The 17,681-nt window shown below is 41.3% G+C and overlaps 1 protein-coding gene across 7 annotated transcripts in view; it reads right to left on the bottom strand.

The window, feature by feature from the left end:
- ESR1 (estrogen receptor 1) overlaps nt 1-17,681 on the bottom strand; it is a 237,624-nt gene that overhangs the window by 151,709 nt on the left and 68,234 nt on the right. Inside the window, exon 1 of one of the 7 annotated variants that reach the window (XM_081854345.1) lies at nt 11,712-11,810. The exons of 4 other annotated variants lie outside the window; for them this stretch is intronic. In XM_081854345.1, coding sequence (XP_081710471.1) covers nt 11,712-11,804 — 93 coding nt within the window. In that variant the 5' untranslated portion in view covers nt 11,805-11,810. Of the gene's footprint in view, nt 1-11,711; nt 11,811-17,681 lie in introns of those variants that run through there. 2 more of the 7 variants (XM_081854338.1, XM_081854340.1) reach the window with 2 other exon arrangements.

Raw genomic sequence — 17,681 nt, 5'->3', positions numbered from 1 at the left:
CAAGGAAGAAACCTAATAATAACAGCAGCGATAGGATAATAATGCAGCGAAAGGATAATTGCCCAAAATATTACATACACTGTATTTTGAAGGTTACATAAGATCCTTCATCTTTCAAAGTGGCCCACCTCTCAAATGCTATCTCTTGATGCAGTTTTTCCTAGAAATGTTAATTTCATATAGGAGATACCAGGCCCTGGAACTCCATCATCATGACTTCTAAAGTATATTCCAATTTTTAAAAATGCACTCAATTCACTCTATTATGTTTCTAGCTATCTGTAACTAGCCATATAAAGATACAAGACCAACAGATTCCATTATCTCTAATGAAATTTCAGGGGTGGGGGGGCGGCGAGATTTCAATGTATGAATGATGAACTGCAGTCATGCACTATAACGTCCATCCTATGGTGAGTATGCTTCTGTAACCTTAGAACATTTTTGCAATCCTAAATTTCAATGTTTTCTGTTAACATCTCAAAAATAATCTCTCTGCTGCTTAGATGCAGTCATTTTTAATACAATCATTTTGAAAAGAAATAGCTGATATAAAAAAACAAAAACAGGCCAATGTTCACTGTAATATTTTTGGGTTGGAGCCAAGCCTATTCATGATTGTAACAGACCCATTGAAATAGACAAGTCTTGTTAATCACAACTAAGTCCCATTGATTTCAATGAGTCTATTCTAAGCATGACCAAGCCTGGATCCATTCCTTTGCTATATATACACTCAAAAAGAGCCAACCAGCTTAGTGATGATGCTTTGTTAAAAGTAGCCATGCAATAATCTTAATAATTAGACTAACAGGCCCAGCAGAAGTGGTGTGAATATACAATTCAAAGGCTGGTAAAAGTTCTCTCTAGAAATCTAACAAAGCACAACTGTAAGCAAGATTCAGTATTTTAAAACTTCTGCTTTATACAAGTTGTGCAAAAGAAGGTGCATAGACTGATCCGGTAGCATTCTGAACTGCACCACACCAAACTGAACTGAAACTACAGTTTTGAAATGTTCCCTCAGATCAAAATCTCTTCAATGTTAGGCAGAAGGTCATGGAGAGGGCTATAATCTCTCTGATATATTAAGGCACTTCCAGACTGCCACTGTTTTGTGGGTATGCTTCAATCACACACCAGCAAATTTAGGCTGTGCAATTAAAGTAGGCCTCGTACTCTTAAAGCCACTTTAAAAATTAACTTTATGCAATAAATAAAATGATGGGGAAATATGGGTTAACAATTACTTGACACAACATCATACAACCTCTTAAAAAACAAATCATAACTCATATCCAATAAAGAAGTAATCTTATATAACCATCCCACAACCTTTGTGCAAAAAAATTAGGATTGATATATTTTTAAATGGCAGAGTATTCAAAAAGATTACACCCCACTCCCACGCCTGCAATATGAAGTAGTACAGTTCAAGCTTATAATGTACTTCCTCAGCTATCTACTTCATTCTGTCATATGTGGATCATCTCTTGGTAGATATGGCAAGATACTTGTTGCTTTTCATGTGGCCTATGTTTCTTTTTCTTTTTTGTAAAGGAATGTGTATGGTTCTGATACATAATTGTTAGCTGAGCCTTTGTAGTGTGTGTGGGATATGATTTCAAGTGAAATGAAATTGTTTGCATGCAGATGTGAACAGCTGGCTTCACAAATGGTGTAAACAGGAACGGTTTGGATTCTTAGATCACGGACTGCAGTTTCTTGAAGATGGGCTTCTGGCAAGCGATGGGCTGCACCTCACAATGTTTGGGAGGAATGTTTTTGCCCAAAATCTCAGAAACCTCATCAGGAGGGCTTTAAACTGACTAATGTGGGGGAGGGAGACAGTGCTCCTGAAGGTAGGAGTCTATCAATTGATGAAGATGATCATCCAAATGTCATAGATCAAATGGAGCAAACAGCACGCAGACCTAGTGGTGGGAGGAAAAAATCCTTAAATAAGAGACACGGGGGAATGATTAATGGACTTCAATGTCTGTACGCTAATGCTCAAAGCATGGGAAATAAACAAGATGAGCTTGAGCTCTTGGTACAGCAAACTAAATATGACATAATAGGCATCACTGAAACCTGGTGGGATAAGTCCCACGATTGGAATGTAATAATGGAGGGATACAATCTATTTCAGAGAAACAGACCAGACAAGAAAGGAGGAGGAATGGCGTTATATGTCAGGGATGCCTAACCAATGTTGATGACCTGGTTAGTGGGGTAGAGGTGGACGGATCATTAGGTGTGAGTGATTGTGCTCTTCTGGAGTTTACTATACAGCAGAAAGGAGCAGCCAAGCATACTAGGACTCAATTTCTTGACTTTAAGAAAGCCGACTTCATAAAACTTAGGGAAGTGCTGGGTGAGATCCCATGGACAGTAATACTAAAAGGAAAGGGAGTTCATGATGGCTGGGAGTTTGTTAAGAGGGAGATAGTAAAAGCACAACTTCAGGCAATACCAATGAGACGGAAACATGGAAGGTGCCTAAAGAAGCCAGGGTGGCTATCTAAAGAACTTTTAACTGAGTTAAGATTAAAAAAGGATGTGGGGAAAAAAATGGAAAAGGGGGGAAACCACCAAAGCGGAATTCAAACAAATAGCCAGCACGTGTAGACACAAAGTCAGAAAAGCTAAAGCACAGAATGAACTCAGGCTTGCTAGAGAGGTTAAAAGCAACAAAAAAGGCTTTTATGGGTATGTTTGTAGCAAAAGGAAGAACAAAGAAACAGTGGGGTCACTCAGAGGAGAAGCTGGTGAAATGCAAACAGGGGACACAGAAAGGGCTGAACTCCTCAATGCCTTCTTTGCCTCAGTCTTCTCCGATAAAGAAAACAATGCCCGACCTGAAGAATTTGGAGCAAATGATTCAGCAGAGGAAACACAGCCCAGAATAACAAAGGAGATAGGAACAAGAATACTTGGCTAGTCTAGATGTATTCAAGTCTCCAGGGCCAGATGAACTGCATCCAAGAGTATTAAAAGAACTGGCAGATGTGATCTCAGAACCACTGGCAGTCATCTTTGAGAATTCCTGGAGAACAGGCAAAGTCCCAGCAGACTGGAGGAGGGCAAATGTTGTCCCTATTTTCAAAAAGGGGGAAAGAGAGGACTCAAATAATTACCGCCCAGTCAGTTTGACATCAATACCAGGGAAGATTGTGGAGCAGATCATTAAGCAAACAGTCTGTGAGCACCTAGAAAGGAATACTGTGATCACCAATAGTCAGCATGGATTTCTGAAAAATAAGTCATGTCAGACTAACCTGATTTCGTTTTTTGACAGAATTACAAGCCTGGTAGATGAAGGGAACGCAGTGGATGTAGCCTACCTTGATTTCAGCAAGGCATTTGACAAGGCGCCCCATGATATTCTTGTAAAGAAGCTGGTAAAATGCGGTCTTGACTATGCTACCACTCAGTGGATTTGTAACTGGCTGGCTGACTGAACCCAAAGGGTGCTCATCAATGGTTCCTCTTCACCCTGGAGAAGAGTGACTAGTGGGGTGCCACAGGGTTCTGTCTTGGGCCCCGTCTTATTCAACATCTTTATCAACGACTTGGATGATGGACTCAAGGGCATCCTGATCAAATTTGCAGATGACACCAAACTGGGAGGGGTGGCTAACACCCCAGAGGACAGGATCACACTTCAAAACGACCTTGACAGATTAGAGAACTGGGCCAAAACAAACAAGATGAATTTTAACAGGGAGAAATGTAAAGTATTGCACTTGGGCAAAAAAAATGAGAGGCACAAATACAAGATGGGTGACACCTGGCTTGAGAGCAGTACATGTGAAAAGGATCTAGGAGTCTTGGTTGACCACAAACTTGACATGAGCCAACAGTGTGACGCGGCAGCTAAAAAAGCCAATGCAATTCTGGGCTGCATCAATAGGAGTATAGCATCTAGATCAAGGGAAGTAATAGTGCCACTGTATTCTGCTCTGGTCAGACCTCACCTGGAGTACTGTGTCCAGTTCTGGGCACCACAGTTCAAGAAGGACACTGACAAACTGGAACGTGTCCAGAGGAGGGCAACCAAAATGGTCAAAGGCCTGGAAACGATGCCTTATGAGGAACGGCTAAGGGAGCTGGGCATGTTTAGCCTGGAGAAGAGGAGGTTAAGGGGTGATATGATAGCCATGTTCAAATATATAAAAGGATGTCACATAGAGGAGGGAGAAAGGTTGTTTTCTGCTGCTCCAGAGAAGCGGACACGGAGCAATGGATCCAAACTACAAGAAAGAAGATTCCACCTAAACATTAGGAAGAACTTCCTGACAGTAAGAGCTGTTCGACAGTGGAATTGGCTGCCAAGGAGTGTGGTGGAGTCTCCTTCTTTGGAGGTCTTTAAGCAGAGGCTTGACAACCATATGTCAGGAGTGCTCTGATGGTGTTTCCTGCTTGGCAGGGGGTTGGACTTGATGGCCCTTGTGGTCTCTTCCAACTCTATGATTCTATTCTATGATTCTAGAATGTTATTTCCAGAATGAGTTGTGGAGAGATTTTTCAGGGGTAAATATTTTTAGAATACTTCACTGTCTGCCATGCCACATTAGACAAATTTATTTAACATCACATATTTCTATTTTAACAGTAAACAGCCATTGCCTGGACTTGAATAAGATTGGGACTATGGAGGCAAAGGTGCCAGACAATCAGGAGAGCCCAATGCAACAACACAAGACTTCCTCTGAACATTGAAGGGCTCCAACCCCCTAAAAATAATAATTGGAGGCTGAAATTGTCTTGGCTCCTAGGAGTCAGAGCTTATGTATGGAGGGAAGGGAGATTTTAATGCTTTTGCCCCTGCTATGGCCAAATAAAATTCCCTCTCCATGCACCACCAAAAGATCTGCTGTCTGCATTAGTAGAGAAATTTCCATTGACACTAACTGATGCTTCTCTCACAACGCAAACAGAATTTTAGAGATTTCTGCCCAGACCTCAGCATATAAGTGAAGGGTTTGTTAAAATTGTGGATTCACCATGGCTGTTTCATATTCTTGATCTAGAAGTTAGTGTATAACTCCAAAATAATAGAAAACTTTATTTCATTTATATGACACAACAAGCATTGCTGTAAATAAGGGGCTATCAAGCTTTAGGGACCAATGGGCATGTTTGGAATTTTGGAAAAAAGGGTTGTGCATACCTGTTACAAAGTGACTGTCATGATATACCACAAAGATATACCACAAAATGGTTGCCACATTTCAAAGACAAGGAAAACACAAGGCCACAAAATAGTGCAGGCATGCTTCCTCATGGCTGCCTTGTCAATGGAAAAAAGCACCTAAAGGTTCTTTACACCTTTCCTCTGTTCAGAATAGATGCGAAGGTGGATGTCCTATCTGGGAACCCAATGAAATGTGGGCATATTTAAGGGGCTGCATTCAATGTAGGAGATGCTGAGCTAGACAGTCTTTTTGTACACTCTGATTTTTTTTTTTATGGGCAATTTACTGAGATTTTTGCAGGCACCATAGGAGCTACTAGCAAACACAGCTGCATGTTGGCGACCTCTGTTGCAAGTCTTCACAATTAAAGTAGTACATTATTGAATTGGAAATGAGGAACTCTAGGCCATCTAGACAAGACACCAATTTTCTAGTCACAATTAGCATTTTTACAAGTCAAAATGATTCTTCAGTGATAACATCCCCAAGCTTTTCAATCAATTAATCAGGCTCCCTCACATATTGTGAGATTGTATCATGTAATCATTATTATTACTTGCTGCTGAGCAGAAATGTGCATGCTCTTGCACTCCTTTTTGCCACATCCTGTAATGTGTGGCTTGGCCATCAGATCATGTACCACCTGAATTTGGAGCAACCCCCTATCCGTAATATTTTTCATCTAATGCCATAATGATAGTACAAAAGATCTGTTGGAGGAGGGATGAATATTGTTCTCTTCCTTCAGCCAGAGACAATAAGGTTCCCTTTTATTTCGTATCATACACACCCTTTTACCTAGCCATGCCTCAAAATCAGACCATTATGTAAATATAGCTTGCTATAATCTTCCAGGGTTTTGAACAGTTTTGAAGTTATCTGTCAAGGCCAGGTGTCTTATCTCTTTTCTGCTGATTTATAGCCTTGCCTATTTCAGTTCAAATAATTATTTCTCAAAGGCGAAGTTCCAAATCATCAATGCTGTCATAGATACTATATTCAATTCAGTTTCTGAGAATGCAGAAAAAGCCAGTGAAATTACTGCTATGCAACACTCCTTTTCAAGATTCTATCCATCAATTAAGACTGTACTATCCTAAATATTAAACTACGTTTGCATGAGAGCTGAAGTAGAAACTGACACTTCTCAAATCAAACATCTGTGCTAATTGTGCTATCCTGCAATCTGTGCTATCCTGGCCTGGTAGTGCATAAGTACATAATAAGAGCCCTGCAGGATCAGTCCAAAGGCCAATCTAGTCCAGCATCCTGTTCTCACAGTGGCCATCCAGATCTCTATGGGAAGCCTGGAAGGAAGGCATGGACACATTAGCACTCTCCCTATTTGTGATTCCCTGCAGCTTGCATTCAGAGGCATACAGTGGTACCTCGGGTTACATACGCTTCAGGTTACAGACTCCGCTAACCCAGAAATAGTACCTCAGGTTAAGAACTTTGCTTCAGGATGAGAACAGAAATCGTGCTGCAGTGGCACGGCGGCAGCGGAAAGCCCTATTAGCTAAAGTGGTGCTTCAGGTTAAGAACAGTTTCAGGTTAAGAACGGACCTTTGGAACAAATTAAGTACGTAACCAGAGGTACCACTGTACTGTCGTAATTCCTTCTATCCCCTGCCAGCATGGCATGTACTTCTCCAATTTCTGGGGGGGCACAGGCTCACTATCCCTGCCTCATCTGCCCTTCTGTTTTCCTTAGTTTCCACTGTGTCATGTGGCATATTCACGATAACAAATGCACTTCTTCATAATGATAATCATAGGGTTGCCACATGATTAGGGTGATGGAGTAGTAGAACACATGCTTGGTGAAATACAACAGTAATCTTTGGGGGCAAAGTAATAAATGACTGGCATTTCCCTGTAGGGTTTGTAGTTGTTTTTCAATCAGCACTTAGTATTGTACTGATTATTTTAGCCATTTCTTTTTAAAAGGTCACCTTTCAAAATAAATCTTACAGTCTTCTTCACAAGACACTGTGAGCCATATGACACATTTTAAAGAAATCTGAAAGGGAAGATTCCAATGGACTTGACAGAGCCGTAGGACAGCTGCAGAGGAGGGCTTTTGCACAGCCTGCGTACTGCATGGTCTCTAGCACCCAGGTATGTATGGGCTTTGCCAGAGCTCAGCAAGGCTGTCTTAGAGCGGTAGAGCACACTTGCAGTTCATGCCCGAAACTAGTCAAAGAACTGAAACTATAATGTTATTTGGTATGTGTAAGGGATGCATGATTCCTATTCTTGGCATAAACAAATATCCACCAGCAAAATAATGAAAATAGGAAATCCTAGGAGACATCCAGATGCTATAATTTTGTAAATAAGAGCCCATGGCTGGGGAAGCAATTCATGGTTATCAACATTACTACTTTGAAACAGCTGGATTTGGGAGGATATTCTAGAAACCACACTGATTTTGTAACAGTTCAGCCCCAAAAAAGGTTAATATGAGGTTAGCCATAATTGCAAATGTTGTGCTATAGATTATTTTAAAACCACTATATGTGTGCAAAAACTAAGAGGTTTAAATCCACTTAATTTATCCCAAACCAAAACCATTGGGTTTTTTTCCACCAAAGAGCCAAATTCTTCTATTCTGCATGCTTTTTTTTGGCCAAACTTTCCCCTCCTTTTTAAGAAATGGAAAACACTCAAACTACTGCAAAAATTACAAACTAGTTGTTTAGCTTTAATACTAATGTGAGACATAAATCTTTGTAAGCAAGTGGATTCTACATTAAGGATTTCTTCACGTAATTCAGTTGCATTTCAGAAAATTTTCATAAGAGACTTAATTTGCCACTGAAGTATGACCAATGCATAGTTTGTTGAATCAGTATGCAACAGAATCATAATTAGCAGTAACACAGATATTCTAATACCCCCAGATTATCAAAATTCCTTGTGTGTTTTCTAGGCAGTTTCAGAACAAGATATGATTACCAATTATGATTTGTGCTTTATATTTCTTTAAAGAATTATTTGGTCTTCTATGTAAAAGACCACTAGTATTCTAAAGGCTGAGAGTCAGTAACTCAAGGGCAAATGGCATGCCTGGGCTCCATCCCAAACTACTTATTACACACACCATGTCACAGTTGCCCAGTCAGGGTGAAAGGAAGTGGCAATGCAGTTGGGGTGGAGTTGCAAAACACTTTTCCTATCAAACCTTCCCTGCTCTAAAATCCCCTCCCCCACCACAGTTTTCTCCAGTGGAGTTTGTAATGCATGTTGACTACATTCAGTGCTTTTTTAAAAGAAAAAAAGGTGCCAGCACTCACCATGTTGCTACAGTAAGTGTCACACTTTGAACCTTTGGGTGTCTGTACTGCGTACCCTTGAATACCCCCAGAAAAAAAGCACTGACTATATTTAAAGTCATGAGAGTGCGGGGGGAGGGCCACTAGAAGGCAGATATAGAGCGGATGGGAAGGAAAGCATCCAGCCTGGAAAGTGCTGGATGTCCTACTTTAGCATAAGCTGTGTGCATAGAAATAAATGCATCAGCAAAATAGAAACGACTAACTTTGCTGATGTTTCCAGCTATGCAATGAATAAGGACAGTGTTTTCAGAGCACTGATTGAAAAGAAATTACTTTAACGGACATTGGTTTTTAGAAAATAGACTGATGGAATGGTTTCTCCAGAAGATACCCAACAGTGCCACACATAATTTATTTACACATCTGGTACAAAAGATATTTACATGTTATTTGCTATGGTACCTGCTATTAAGGGGCTATTCTGCCCAAACACAATCAAGCATTAGTCACTAGTTTTTCCTTTGCAAGTCAGCTCATCATTCATGTTGGACTATCCTTTCTCACTAGGAATCCCACACTCTCCCTTCAAGCTCTATGAAATCTCCACCCAGTTTTCATTAAATAAGAAGTAATACCACTTTATACAACTACAGCACCTTTTGCCTCAAGGTAATTTCCAAAATAGTCTCAACTAGTCTAACAACTCTTTGACTTCAACATCTAGTCTAACAGCACTGTGACATTACCATTTATTTAAATCTGTGAAATAGATTCAGGAAGACCCCAGTAGGCTATATTTGCAACCAAATTAGAATAATGAGCCAATGCATGTCGTTGGGTTAACTAGGCCCAACCTTATTTATATAACTGCACTACAACATTCCTAAGACTGTGCAAATACTAATGCAGGATTTTAACTGTGATACCTGGATTTGGCCAGAATGTAACTGAAAACCACCGTAAAACGGCAATAGTTTGGAAGTGACCTGAGTTATTTGAGAGATTAAGGGCATGGGTAACAGGCACATCCCTTAGGGGTTGGGGCTGTTTGGCAGCTAAAATCAAGATGAAATGAGATTCTGGAAATGCTGGGGCCAATTTCCCATCCTTGAAAAATGCCACTTAGTTTCCCATATGGATAAGAAGTCCAGCAGCATCTTTAAGTGGCCTGCACCTTCTGTGTGAGCCACTTTCTTGCTCAAGCAGTGGAGCTACAATAGTTTCTCATAGACAACCTCTCTTTGAGATGCATGGGGAGGAATGGAGAGCAAAGGTAAAAGGTTGTGTGGGAACAATCCTCATTTAAGACAGGGATGTAAAAAAGTGGTGAGCACCTTGTAGATCACAATATACCGTATTTTTTGCTCTATAAGACTCACTTTTTCCCTCCTAAAAAGTAAGGGGGAGTGTGTGTGCGTCTTATGGAGCGAATGCAGGCTGCGAAGTTATCCCAGAAGCCAGAACAGCAAGAGGGATTGCTGCTTTCACTGCATAGCGATCCCTCTTGCTGTTCTGGCTTCTGAGATTCAGAATATTTTTTTTCTTGTTTTCCTCCTCCAAAAACTAGGTGCGTCTTGTGGTCTGGTGCGTCTTATAGAGCGAAAAATACGGTATGTCTGGTAGACCGTGCTGAGCTTGCTTAGTCGCTGGATTTGCAGTCTTACAGACAGTGATGCTACCAAGGATAATAACCAGGAATGAAATTCTGACTTAGAGTAATCAATTTTTTAAAGCTATCAGAGTGCCCACTCTTCTCTTGATAATATACATGTTCCTTTCCCAGGATGTCATTCAGTAAGAAATTGGATACCATTCTGAGGACAATGTATGTTCTGCAGCTCTGAAAAGAAAGATATTTCTGAATTTTAAAAGGCATGCATCTTCAATAAAACTTAAATATTTATTGTTATCTCTCAATTTCTAAGATTCTAGAAAGTAATAAGATTTTGCTACCCAGTAACTCTCATGTCTGATGTTTGAAAAATGCTTATTCTTCCTTCTGCTAAATTTCATTTTTTCCAAGGGGAAAAAAGTGTGTGCGCGCACATATACTACTTCTTATCTCAGGCCAGCAGCAAAAAAACCAGCATTGATTGTTATGCATCCAGAAGCGTGCAATATATAGCTGGCATGTTGCATTCATACTGACAAGTCACAACTTGTAGAGACCTTCCACTTTGTATCACAGTGCAGTATAGTGGTTAAAGTGTTGGACTAGGGCCTGCAAGACCAACATTCAAATCCTCACTCTGCCATGAAGCTCACTAGATAATATTTGGTCTGTCATTGCTGCTCAGACTAGTCTACACATCACAGGGCTCTTCTGGAGATAAAATGGGGAGGGAGAGAACTATGTATGCTCTCTTGAGCTCCTTGGAGGAAAGGTGGGATAGAAATGTAAAATAAGTAAATTTGTGTGCCTGTGGCCAGAGAGGCTGGGGAAGCCCAGCTGGATGGGTGGGGTATAGATAAATTATTATTATTATTATTATTATTATTATTATTACAAAGACCCACTGTGCTGCATAGTCCCCCAAATGTGGAATGCAGCAATTTTGAAGCGGCCACTGAGGCACAGAAAAGGGTGTAAGAGGCAGTAGAAAACAAGATGGGGACCATGAAGAATCAAGAAGCACAGCTTCAGTAAATTTAGGTAAGAGGTATGAGGAAGAGCGGGGGAATCAGTGATGGGGATGCCACACATGACCCATGCCGTTGGTTGCTCCATTGACTTGACTGCAAACAAAAACCCTCTTAAGTTTTTCCAGTCAGAAACTACTGGTGGAGGGTGCTGCTGTGTAGTATGCAATAGGAAAAGATAGATTTGGCTCATAATTTTAACATTTTCTGAAATATCATCAAGCAATAAATTAGCAGGAGTAACTGCTATAAAATCCATTTTCCACTTGAAGTGGAGAAAATACATCTGATGTACTTGGAAGGACTTTGCCCTTAAGTATGAAGAAGCTTAAATCATAAAGAAAGTGAATGCTGCTTCACTGTGCACAAGATGTCCTTTGCCCAACCTTGTCCCCTATGTGAAAGGAAACTTTAATGAAAACGAAAATTATGGCTTACCAATCCCCTTCATGGGGGCAAGCCAACGTACCAGAATACCTGCCAACAATTCCACAGGCTTAAAAGCAAACAAAATAAATGAGGGTAGAATTTGTGAAGATCATAAGCCGTTGAAAGAATCAGTGAAGCAAGAAAGATTTATGATTCCTACCTGAGATGAATACTCCTGAATGCTTTCTTGTAGCTTTTTTCTTTTGGAGGGAAGGGGGTACATATTCCTGAACTGTGACAACAGTGGATTCATTACACCTTCAACCTAATCTGGAATATTATATTTTCTGTAAACTCTGTTTTGAAGCATCTTTGCATGGAATACAGACAGTCCTATGACTCACATCCAGCCTCTTGCTGTAAAGGCTACAAAGCTGTTATTGGCGATGATGGCAAATTGACATAAATGAAGCATCTGAACGACTTGTGAAAAGCAAGGCACAAAGTCATTTGAAAATTCCAACTCCGAATGCCTTCAAAAGGGCAGTTTATTCAATCAGCAGAATCAAGTGGTAAAGCAGCTGGAAGAGGAGAGGTGTATAGGCCAGAGAAAGAAGAGTGAGTGGAAGGGTGTCCCATTTGTCATCCTTTTGATCCCTGAGAAACTCACCAAACTAAACCTACTGCAACCTTGACCTAGGTATGTGCAGTCCAACTGACTGAGTGCTTTTGGGTACAATGGTGTGAGAAGGCTGAGGAAGCTCCATAAAAACATGCCTCAAGTGAGAGACTAGGGTGGTATCAGCAGGTTCTAGGTTCTCTATATTGTAAGGTGTTAAAGGTAAAGGTAAAGGTACCCCTGCCCGTACGGGCCAGTCATGTCCGACTCTAGGGTTGCGTGCTCATCTCGCTTAAGAGGCCGGGAGCCAGCGCTGTCCGGAGACATTTCCGGGTCATGTGGCCAGCGTGACGAAGCTACATCTGGCGAGCCAGCACCAGCGCAGCACAAGAAAACGCCGTTTACCTTCCCGCTATAAAGCGGTCCCTATTTATCTACTTGCACTTAGGAGTGCTTTTGAACTGCTAGGTGGGTAGGAGCTGAGACCGAACGACGGGAGCAGGGATTCGAACCGCCGACCATATGATTAGCAAGTCCTAGGCACTGAGGTTTTACCCACAGCGCCACCCGCGTCCGAAGGTGTTACAGGAGACCAATTACTAGAAAATATTTGAACTGACTATTTAATAACATATAAAAATGTTTAACACATTATCTCATATAATCGTAAGGAAAGTTTCCACAAAATTCAGTTCAGATGGTAATTAACGCCAATAAATCTAGGGAGAATTTATAACTTTTTGAGGGTCAGGTGCTGGCGGTGCCACACTTTTGCAGCAGGTATGTTATATATATATTGATCTTGCTGCCAAGTACAACTCTTCTGATAAGAAATACTTGCTCACACTAAAGCTATAACCAGCCACATACCCACAACACTCAAAAGTATCCTCCTTGGTTATTTTAAAGCAATTGTTCACAAAGGAAATCAGTAAGTTGCAGCATCCTTGGTAAGAGCAGCAAATTGCAGTAAACACAGTATCTTCTAAAACTGTATTGAATTTACAATGGTATGGGCAATTTTGGGAGACCTTTTTTTTTATGAAGATCACTTATTAAGAAAAGAGTTAAATATGCGCACCTACTAAATGTACTGAGGAAAAGTTTATTTATAAATCATCTTTTCATAATCTCCCCCCTCCTTTCTTTTTTTGTGTTCTGTTACTGTAATTTTGTTCTTCGTTGCTAAATTTGGTTTTGTCAGGACTAAAGTATTTGATATAAATATATGTGGCATGTTTTATGTTTTTAGGAGTAACTAGCTTCATCTTCCTGAACGCTGAAAAACAGTTCACTGAGTGCTAGATTGCAGCTTTTACAGAAAAAGTTACTACAATTGCACTCAGAATTAACCAAAAGAAAACGAAATAAAAACATTCTTTATAACACCTTTGCCATGGGAATGACAATGATATTGTAAAAAAGACTGATTTGTCTAAGAAGAGTCTAAGGGTCCAGCAGGTAGCCATGTTTAAGGGCTTATGAAGGCAGATGTGGTATAAAAGAAGTTCCTGTGGACCAGCACCGAGGGCGTTCTGGCAATTCCCTCACTGAGAGAAGTGAGGTTACAGGGAACCAGGCAGAGGGCCTTCTCGGTAGTAGCGCCCGCCCTGTGGAACGCCCTCCCATCAGATGTCAAAGAGATAAACAACTATCTACTTTTAGAAGACATCTGAAGGCAGCGCTGTTTAGGGAAGTTTTTAATGTTTTAATGTTCTCGTGTTTTTAATATTCTGTTGGGAGCCGCCCAGAGTGGCTGGGGAGGCCCGGCAAGGTGGGTGGGGTATAAGGAATAAGTTGTTGTTGTTGTTGTTGTTGTTGTTGTTGTTTCTGTTGTTGTTAACAAGAGCTTGCTATTGCTCTCATGTCCTCCTCGTGAGGCACTTCTCGCTGTGGAACTAGATGGGTCTTTAGTCTCATCCAGTAGGCTCTTCCTATGTAAATAAATATGCCTGAGACTTTGTTTTAAAGAAATCAGAGGGGGTTTTTCCTTATCATCCAAGTTCAAGACAGAGGAATAAATCAGTATTTCTTTGATTATGTAGTACCTTTTGCCTTTAAAAATACAGTGGTGCCCCACAAGACGAATGCCTCGCTAAACGAAAAACCCGCAAGATGAAAGGGTTTTCCGATTTTTTTAGCGGCTTCGCAAGACGAATTTCCCTATGGGCTTGCTTCGCAAGACGAAAGCCCATAGGGAAATCTCTGGGGACAGCGGGGAAGCGCAGCGCACCTTCTCCTCTGTTCCCGGACCTGTCCTAAGGCTTGCGGTGGGAGGTCCGGGAACAGAGGACAAGGCGCAAAGGGCTTCTCCTCTGTTCCCGGGGCTTGTGGTGGGAGGAGGGTTTTTCCTCCCCACCGCCAACACTCAGAACAGCATTCTGAATGTTGGCGGTGGGGAGGAAAACCCTCCTCCCACCGCAAGCCTTCAGGACAGGTCCGGGAACAGAGGGGAAGGTGCGCAGCGCTTCTCCTCTGTTCCCGGACCTGTCTTGAAGACTTGCGGTGGGAGGAAGGTTTTCCTCCCCACCGCCAACATTCAGAAGGCTGTTCTGAAGGCTGGCGGTGGGAAGAAAAGCCCTTCTCCCCCGCCAGCCTTCAGAAGAGTTCCCGCCTAGGCTGCGGATAGCAGCCTGCTGCCCCGCGCGAGGGGCGCTCTTAAGCCGCCTGCCAGCATTTTAAGATCGCCCCGGGACAGCGGAGAAGTCTCTGCTGTCCCGGGAAGGCAGGCGGGGGGAAGCAAAGACTCCCCCCCCCCCGCCGGCCTTCAGAAGAGGTCGGGGGACAGACTGTCCCCAGACCTGGTCTGAAGGCGGTTTCCATAGGAACGCATTGATTGATTTTCAATGCATTCCTATGGGAAACCGTGCTTCGCAAGACGAAAAACTCGCAAGACGAAAAGACTTGCGGAACGAATTAATTTCGTCTTGCGAGGCACCACTGTAGGTGTTAATTTAAATTCAGGATTTTAAGAATTTTTTTTCCATGGATGCTTCTAAGAATTCAGAATCATCTGGAGACAACCACGGAGAGAAGCTGCACAAAATTAGCTCTTTTCCGTTCCTTTTTTTTCTCACAGACCACAAATGACTAAAATACATATGAGCAGGCAGGCGGGCAGGGCTAGTAAAAACATAAAAAAGAAGTCTAGAAAATGTTGTCTACAATGCTGTTTTATGATGTCTGACAGCTCTACTCCATTTGTCTTGGTAGCATTCTTCCTAAGTTTTAAAAGCTGTATGTGCACTGATGAATTATTATGGATGTTACTATTTATCTGCAGTTACACTCTTGCTCCTCCCAAAGGAGAGAAAGAGGAAATGGCTCTACTGCCAGTAGCCACAACTTGGATCAAAATGTGTATCAGAAAAGCTTGCTAATAATTACTTGTGCTTAACTTAAATGAGTCCATGCTTTGTAATTCCCATAAAACATGCTTATTCTTTTGGGATGCTCAACTGAGCACCTTTATGAAGGGGTACAAAAGTGCAAGGGTGCAAGTAAACAGGTAAAAAAGAAACGTATCTTAGGACGATAGCATGGGCAGACAATGAAATCAGTAGCACAGCAAGTCAACATCAACCAGTTGCCTGAGACATAGGGACTCATTTCTTCTCTTTCTTTTCTCCCAATTCAAAGTCAATGGGAGAGTTTATTTAGAGTCAGTGACTTTGTTGGTTCCACTCTGATTTGCTCAATAATGCCAAAACATTATTATGTGCACTACATGGTAACTGACTGGTTGGGATCATGCCATGAAGAAGGAAGAAGACAAAAAATGGCGCTGTAGTTACAATTACGTGATATTCCTTTAGGTAACAAATGCCTTAAAAGTTAATAAATAATTTAAATTTCAAATCAGCTATTTTTAAAATGACTTTAAAAATCAAATTATACAGGGAAGTAGGGAAGAAATATTCCTAAAATATAGAAAAACAGATTTCCCCCTCTGCTGGTGGAGAGGGAGGTCCACAAGTGAAGAGAGGGATTTGGCACACATCTCAGCACAGCAGAAAAAAGGCTCTGATATTGTTGCTGTGTTACCAGCAGTGGAGCTGTAAATGGGGAGTGTCAGGGGAGACCATGTATCTACAGGATGATATGCCTCCTCATTCCCAGAACCCCCAACAAAGCCCTAAATCTACACCTGTCCTGAAGATGGCATTGTTAATTCCTTCCCATTAACTGCAGTGGGGAGGGAGGGACACTAGCAAAAACCCTAAAGTAGTATATCAAAGGGATATAGATGGTTAAAATACTAATAAATCTGTTCTCAACCCACAAATAGCAATGCTTTATCTCTGCTAATCTTAACATATTCTGATCTGAGTGGCATCCCTCAGCCATATTAGTTACCCAAATTTCCTCATGTGGACTGTTATTGGCTCCAAAAATGTATCAATGTTTTAAAATGCATATTTTGAGAGAAACAACGTGGTAGAAATACAAATCTCAGCATGAATATTTGTGGAGATGTAATTTGCAGATTTTTTAATTTGTAGAACCAGAACAAAATGGTGATGAAAATTTGAAAGTGATGCAGTCTAGAAATAGATCTATCCTTACACACACGGACTATCCACAGAATTCATATCAGGTTGGATTGTTAATTGCTCCATGCTGTTTTATCCATGAGGACATGTGGCGTGGACAATTTTACAGTACCTTAGCTGGAGCTAAAGCATCTTGCCACTGTGGGGATAAAACAAAGGCTTAGTATGGGGAAAAAGATTTCCCACCTATCCTGTCCTTCCCACGCCCTGCCTGAGAGCACTGTATAGAGGAGTTGCTCCTGCTACCTCTGACATTTGGGGGATGACTACCCTTGGTCTTTAGGTTTTTAGATTTTAAGATGTTAGGATTTTGTTGCATTCATTTTTTGAAAGTTGTGTTCAATTGTTTGAATTTTGTATTTGTATTAAATGTTTGTAAACTGTTTTGGGGGGGCTTTCTGGCTGAAAGTTGGTATAGAAATAAACTAACTAGTGAACTATTTGCAGAATAGCAACAATCTCACCATCACACTTGGTTTTGGATACATATTATAATTGCCAAGTGCAGACTACTTGAAATAGACTCTACATGGAACCATTTTCATCCATAATGTGTTGGCTCTCATTTCTACACCACATCAGATGTCACTGGCAATATCGAGTGTAAACATGGCCTCCTTCAGTGATGATGACCGTCATTATGACCAACTGTTCTGTACATTACATCTGCAGTGTAGAAGCTTTGCATGGCAACTGTACCACGTCTGTAAAGGGCAAAAAGGATTCAGGTGAAAAGGATTCTTTTAGTTGATGGAACAGATGGTGCATGCCTTCATTACCAACCATGAAAGATCACAATTCCATGAGAATAAATTCTATTAGGAGAAACCTCTGGAAGTTTCGAGCAGTTTGACAATGGAACCAATAGATGGGTGGTGTGCTCTCCAGCACTGGAGATCTTCAAGCAGAGGCTGGGCAGATGTGTGTTGGGAGTCATCTAACTCTGGATAACCCAACATTGAGCAGGAAATTGGACTAGATGGCCTACTGGACCCCCCCCCCCAACTCTGACAATTCT

The sequence above is a fragment of the Podarcis erhardii genome (genome assembly GCF_964252035.2).
Source record: "Podarcis erhardii genome assembly, chromosome: 3".
Classification (NCBI taxonomy): Eukaryota; Metazoa; Chordata; class Lepidosauria; order Squamata; family Lacertidae; genus Podarcis; species Podarcis erhardii.
Note: the sequence above shows the minus strand (reverse complement) of the source record. Positions and strands in the feature narration are given on the sequence as shown.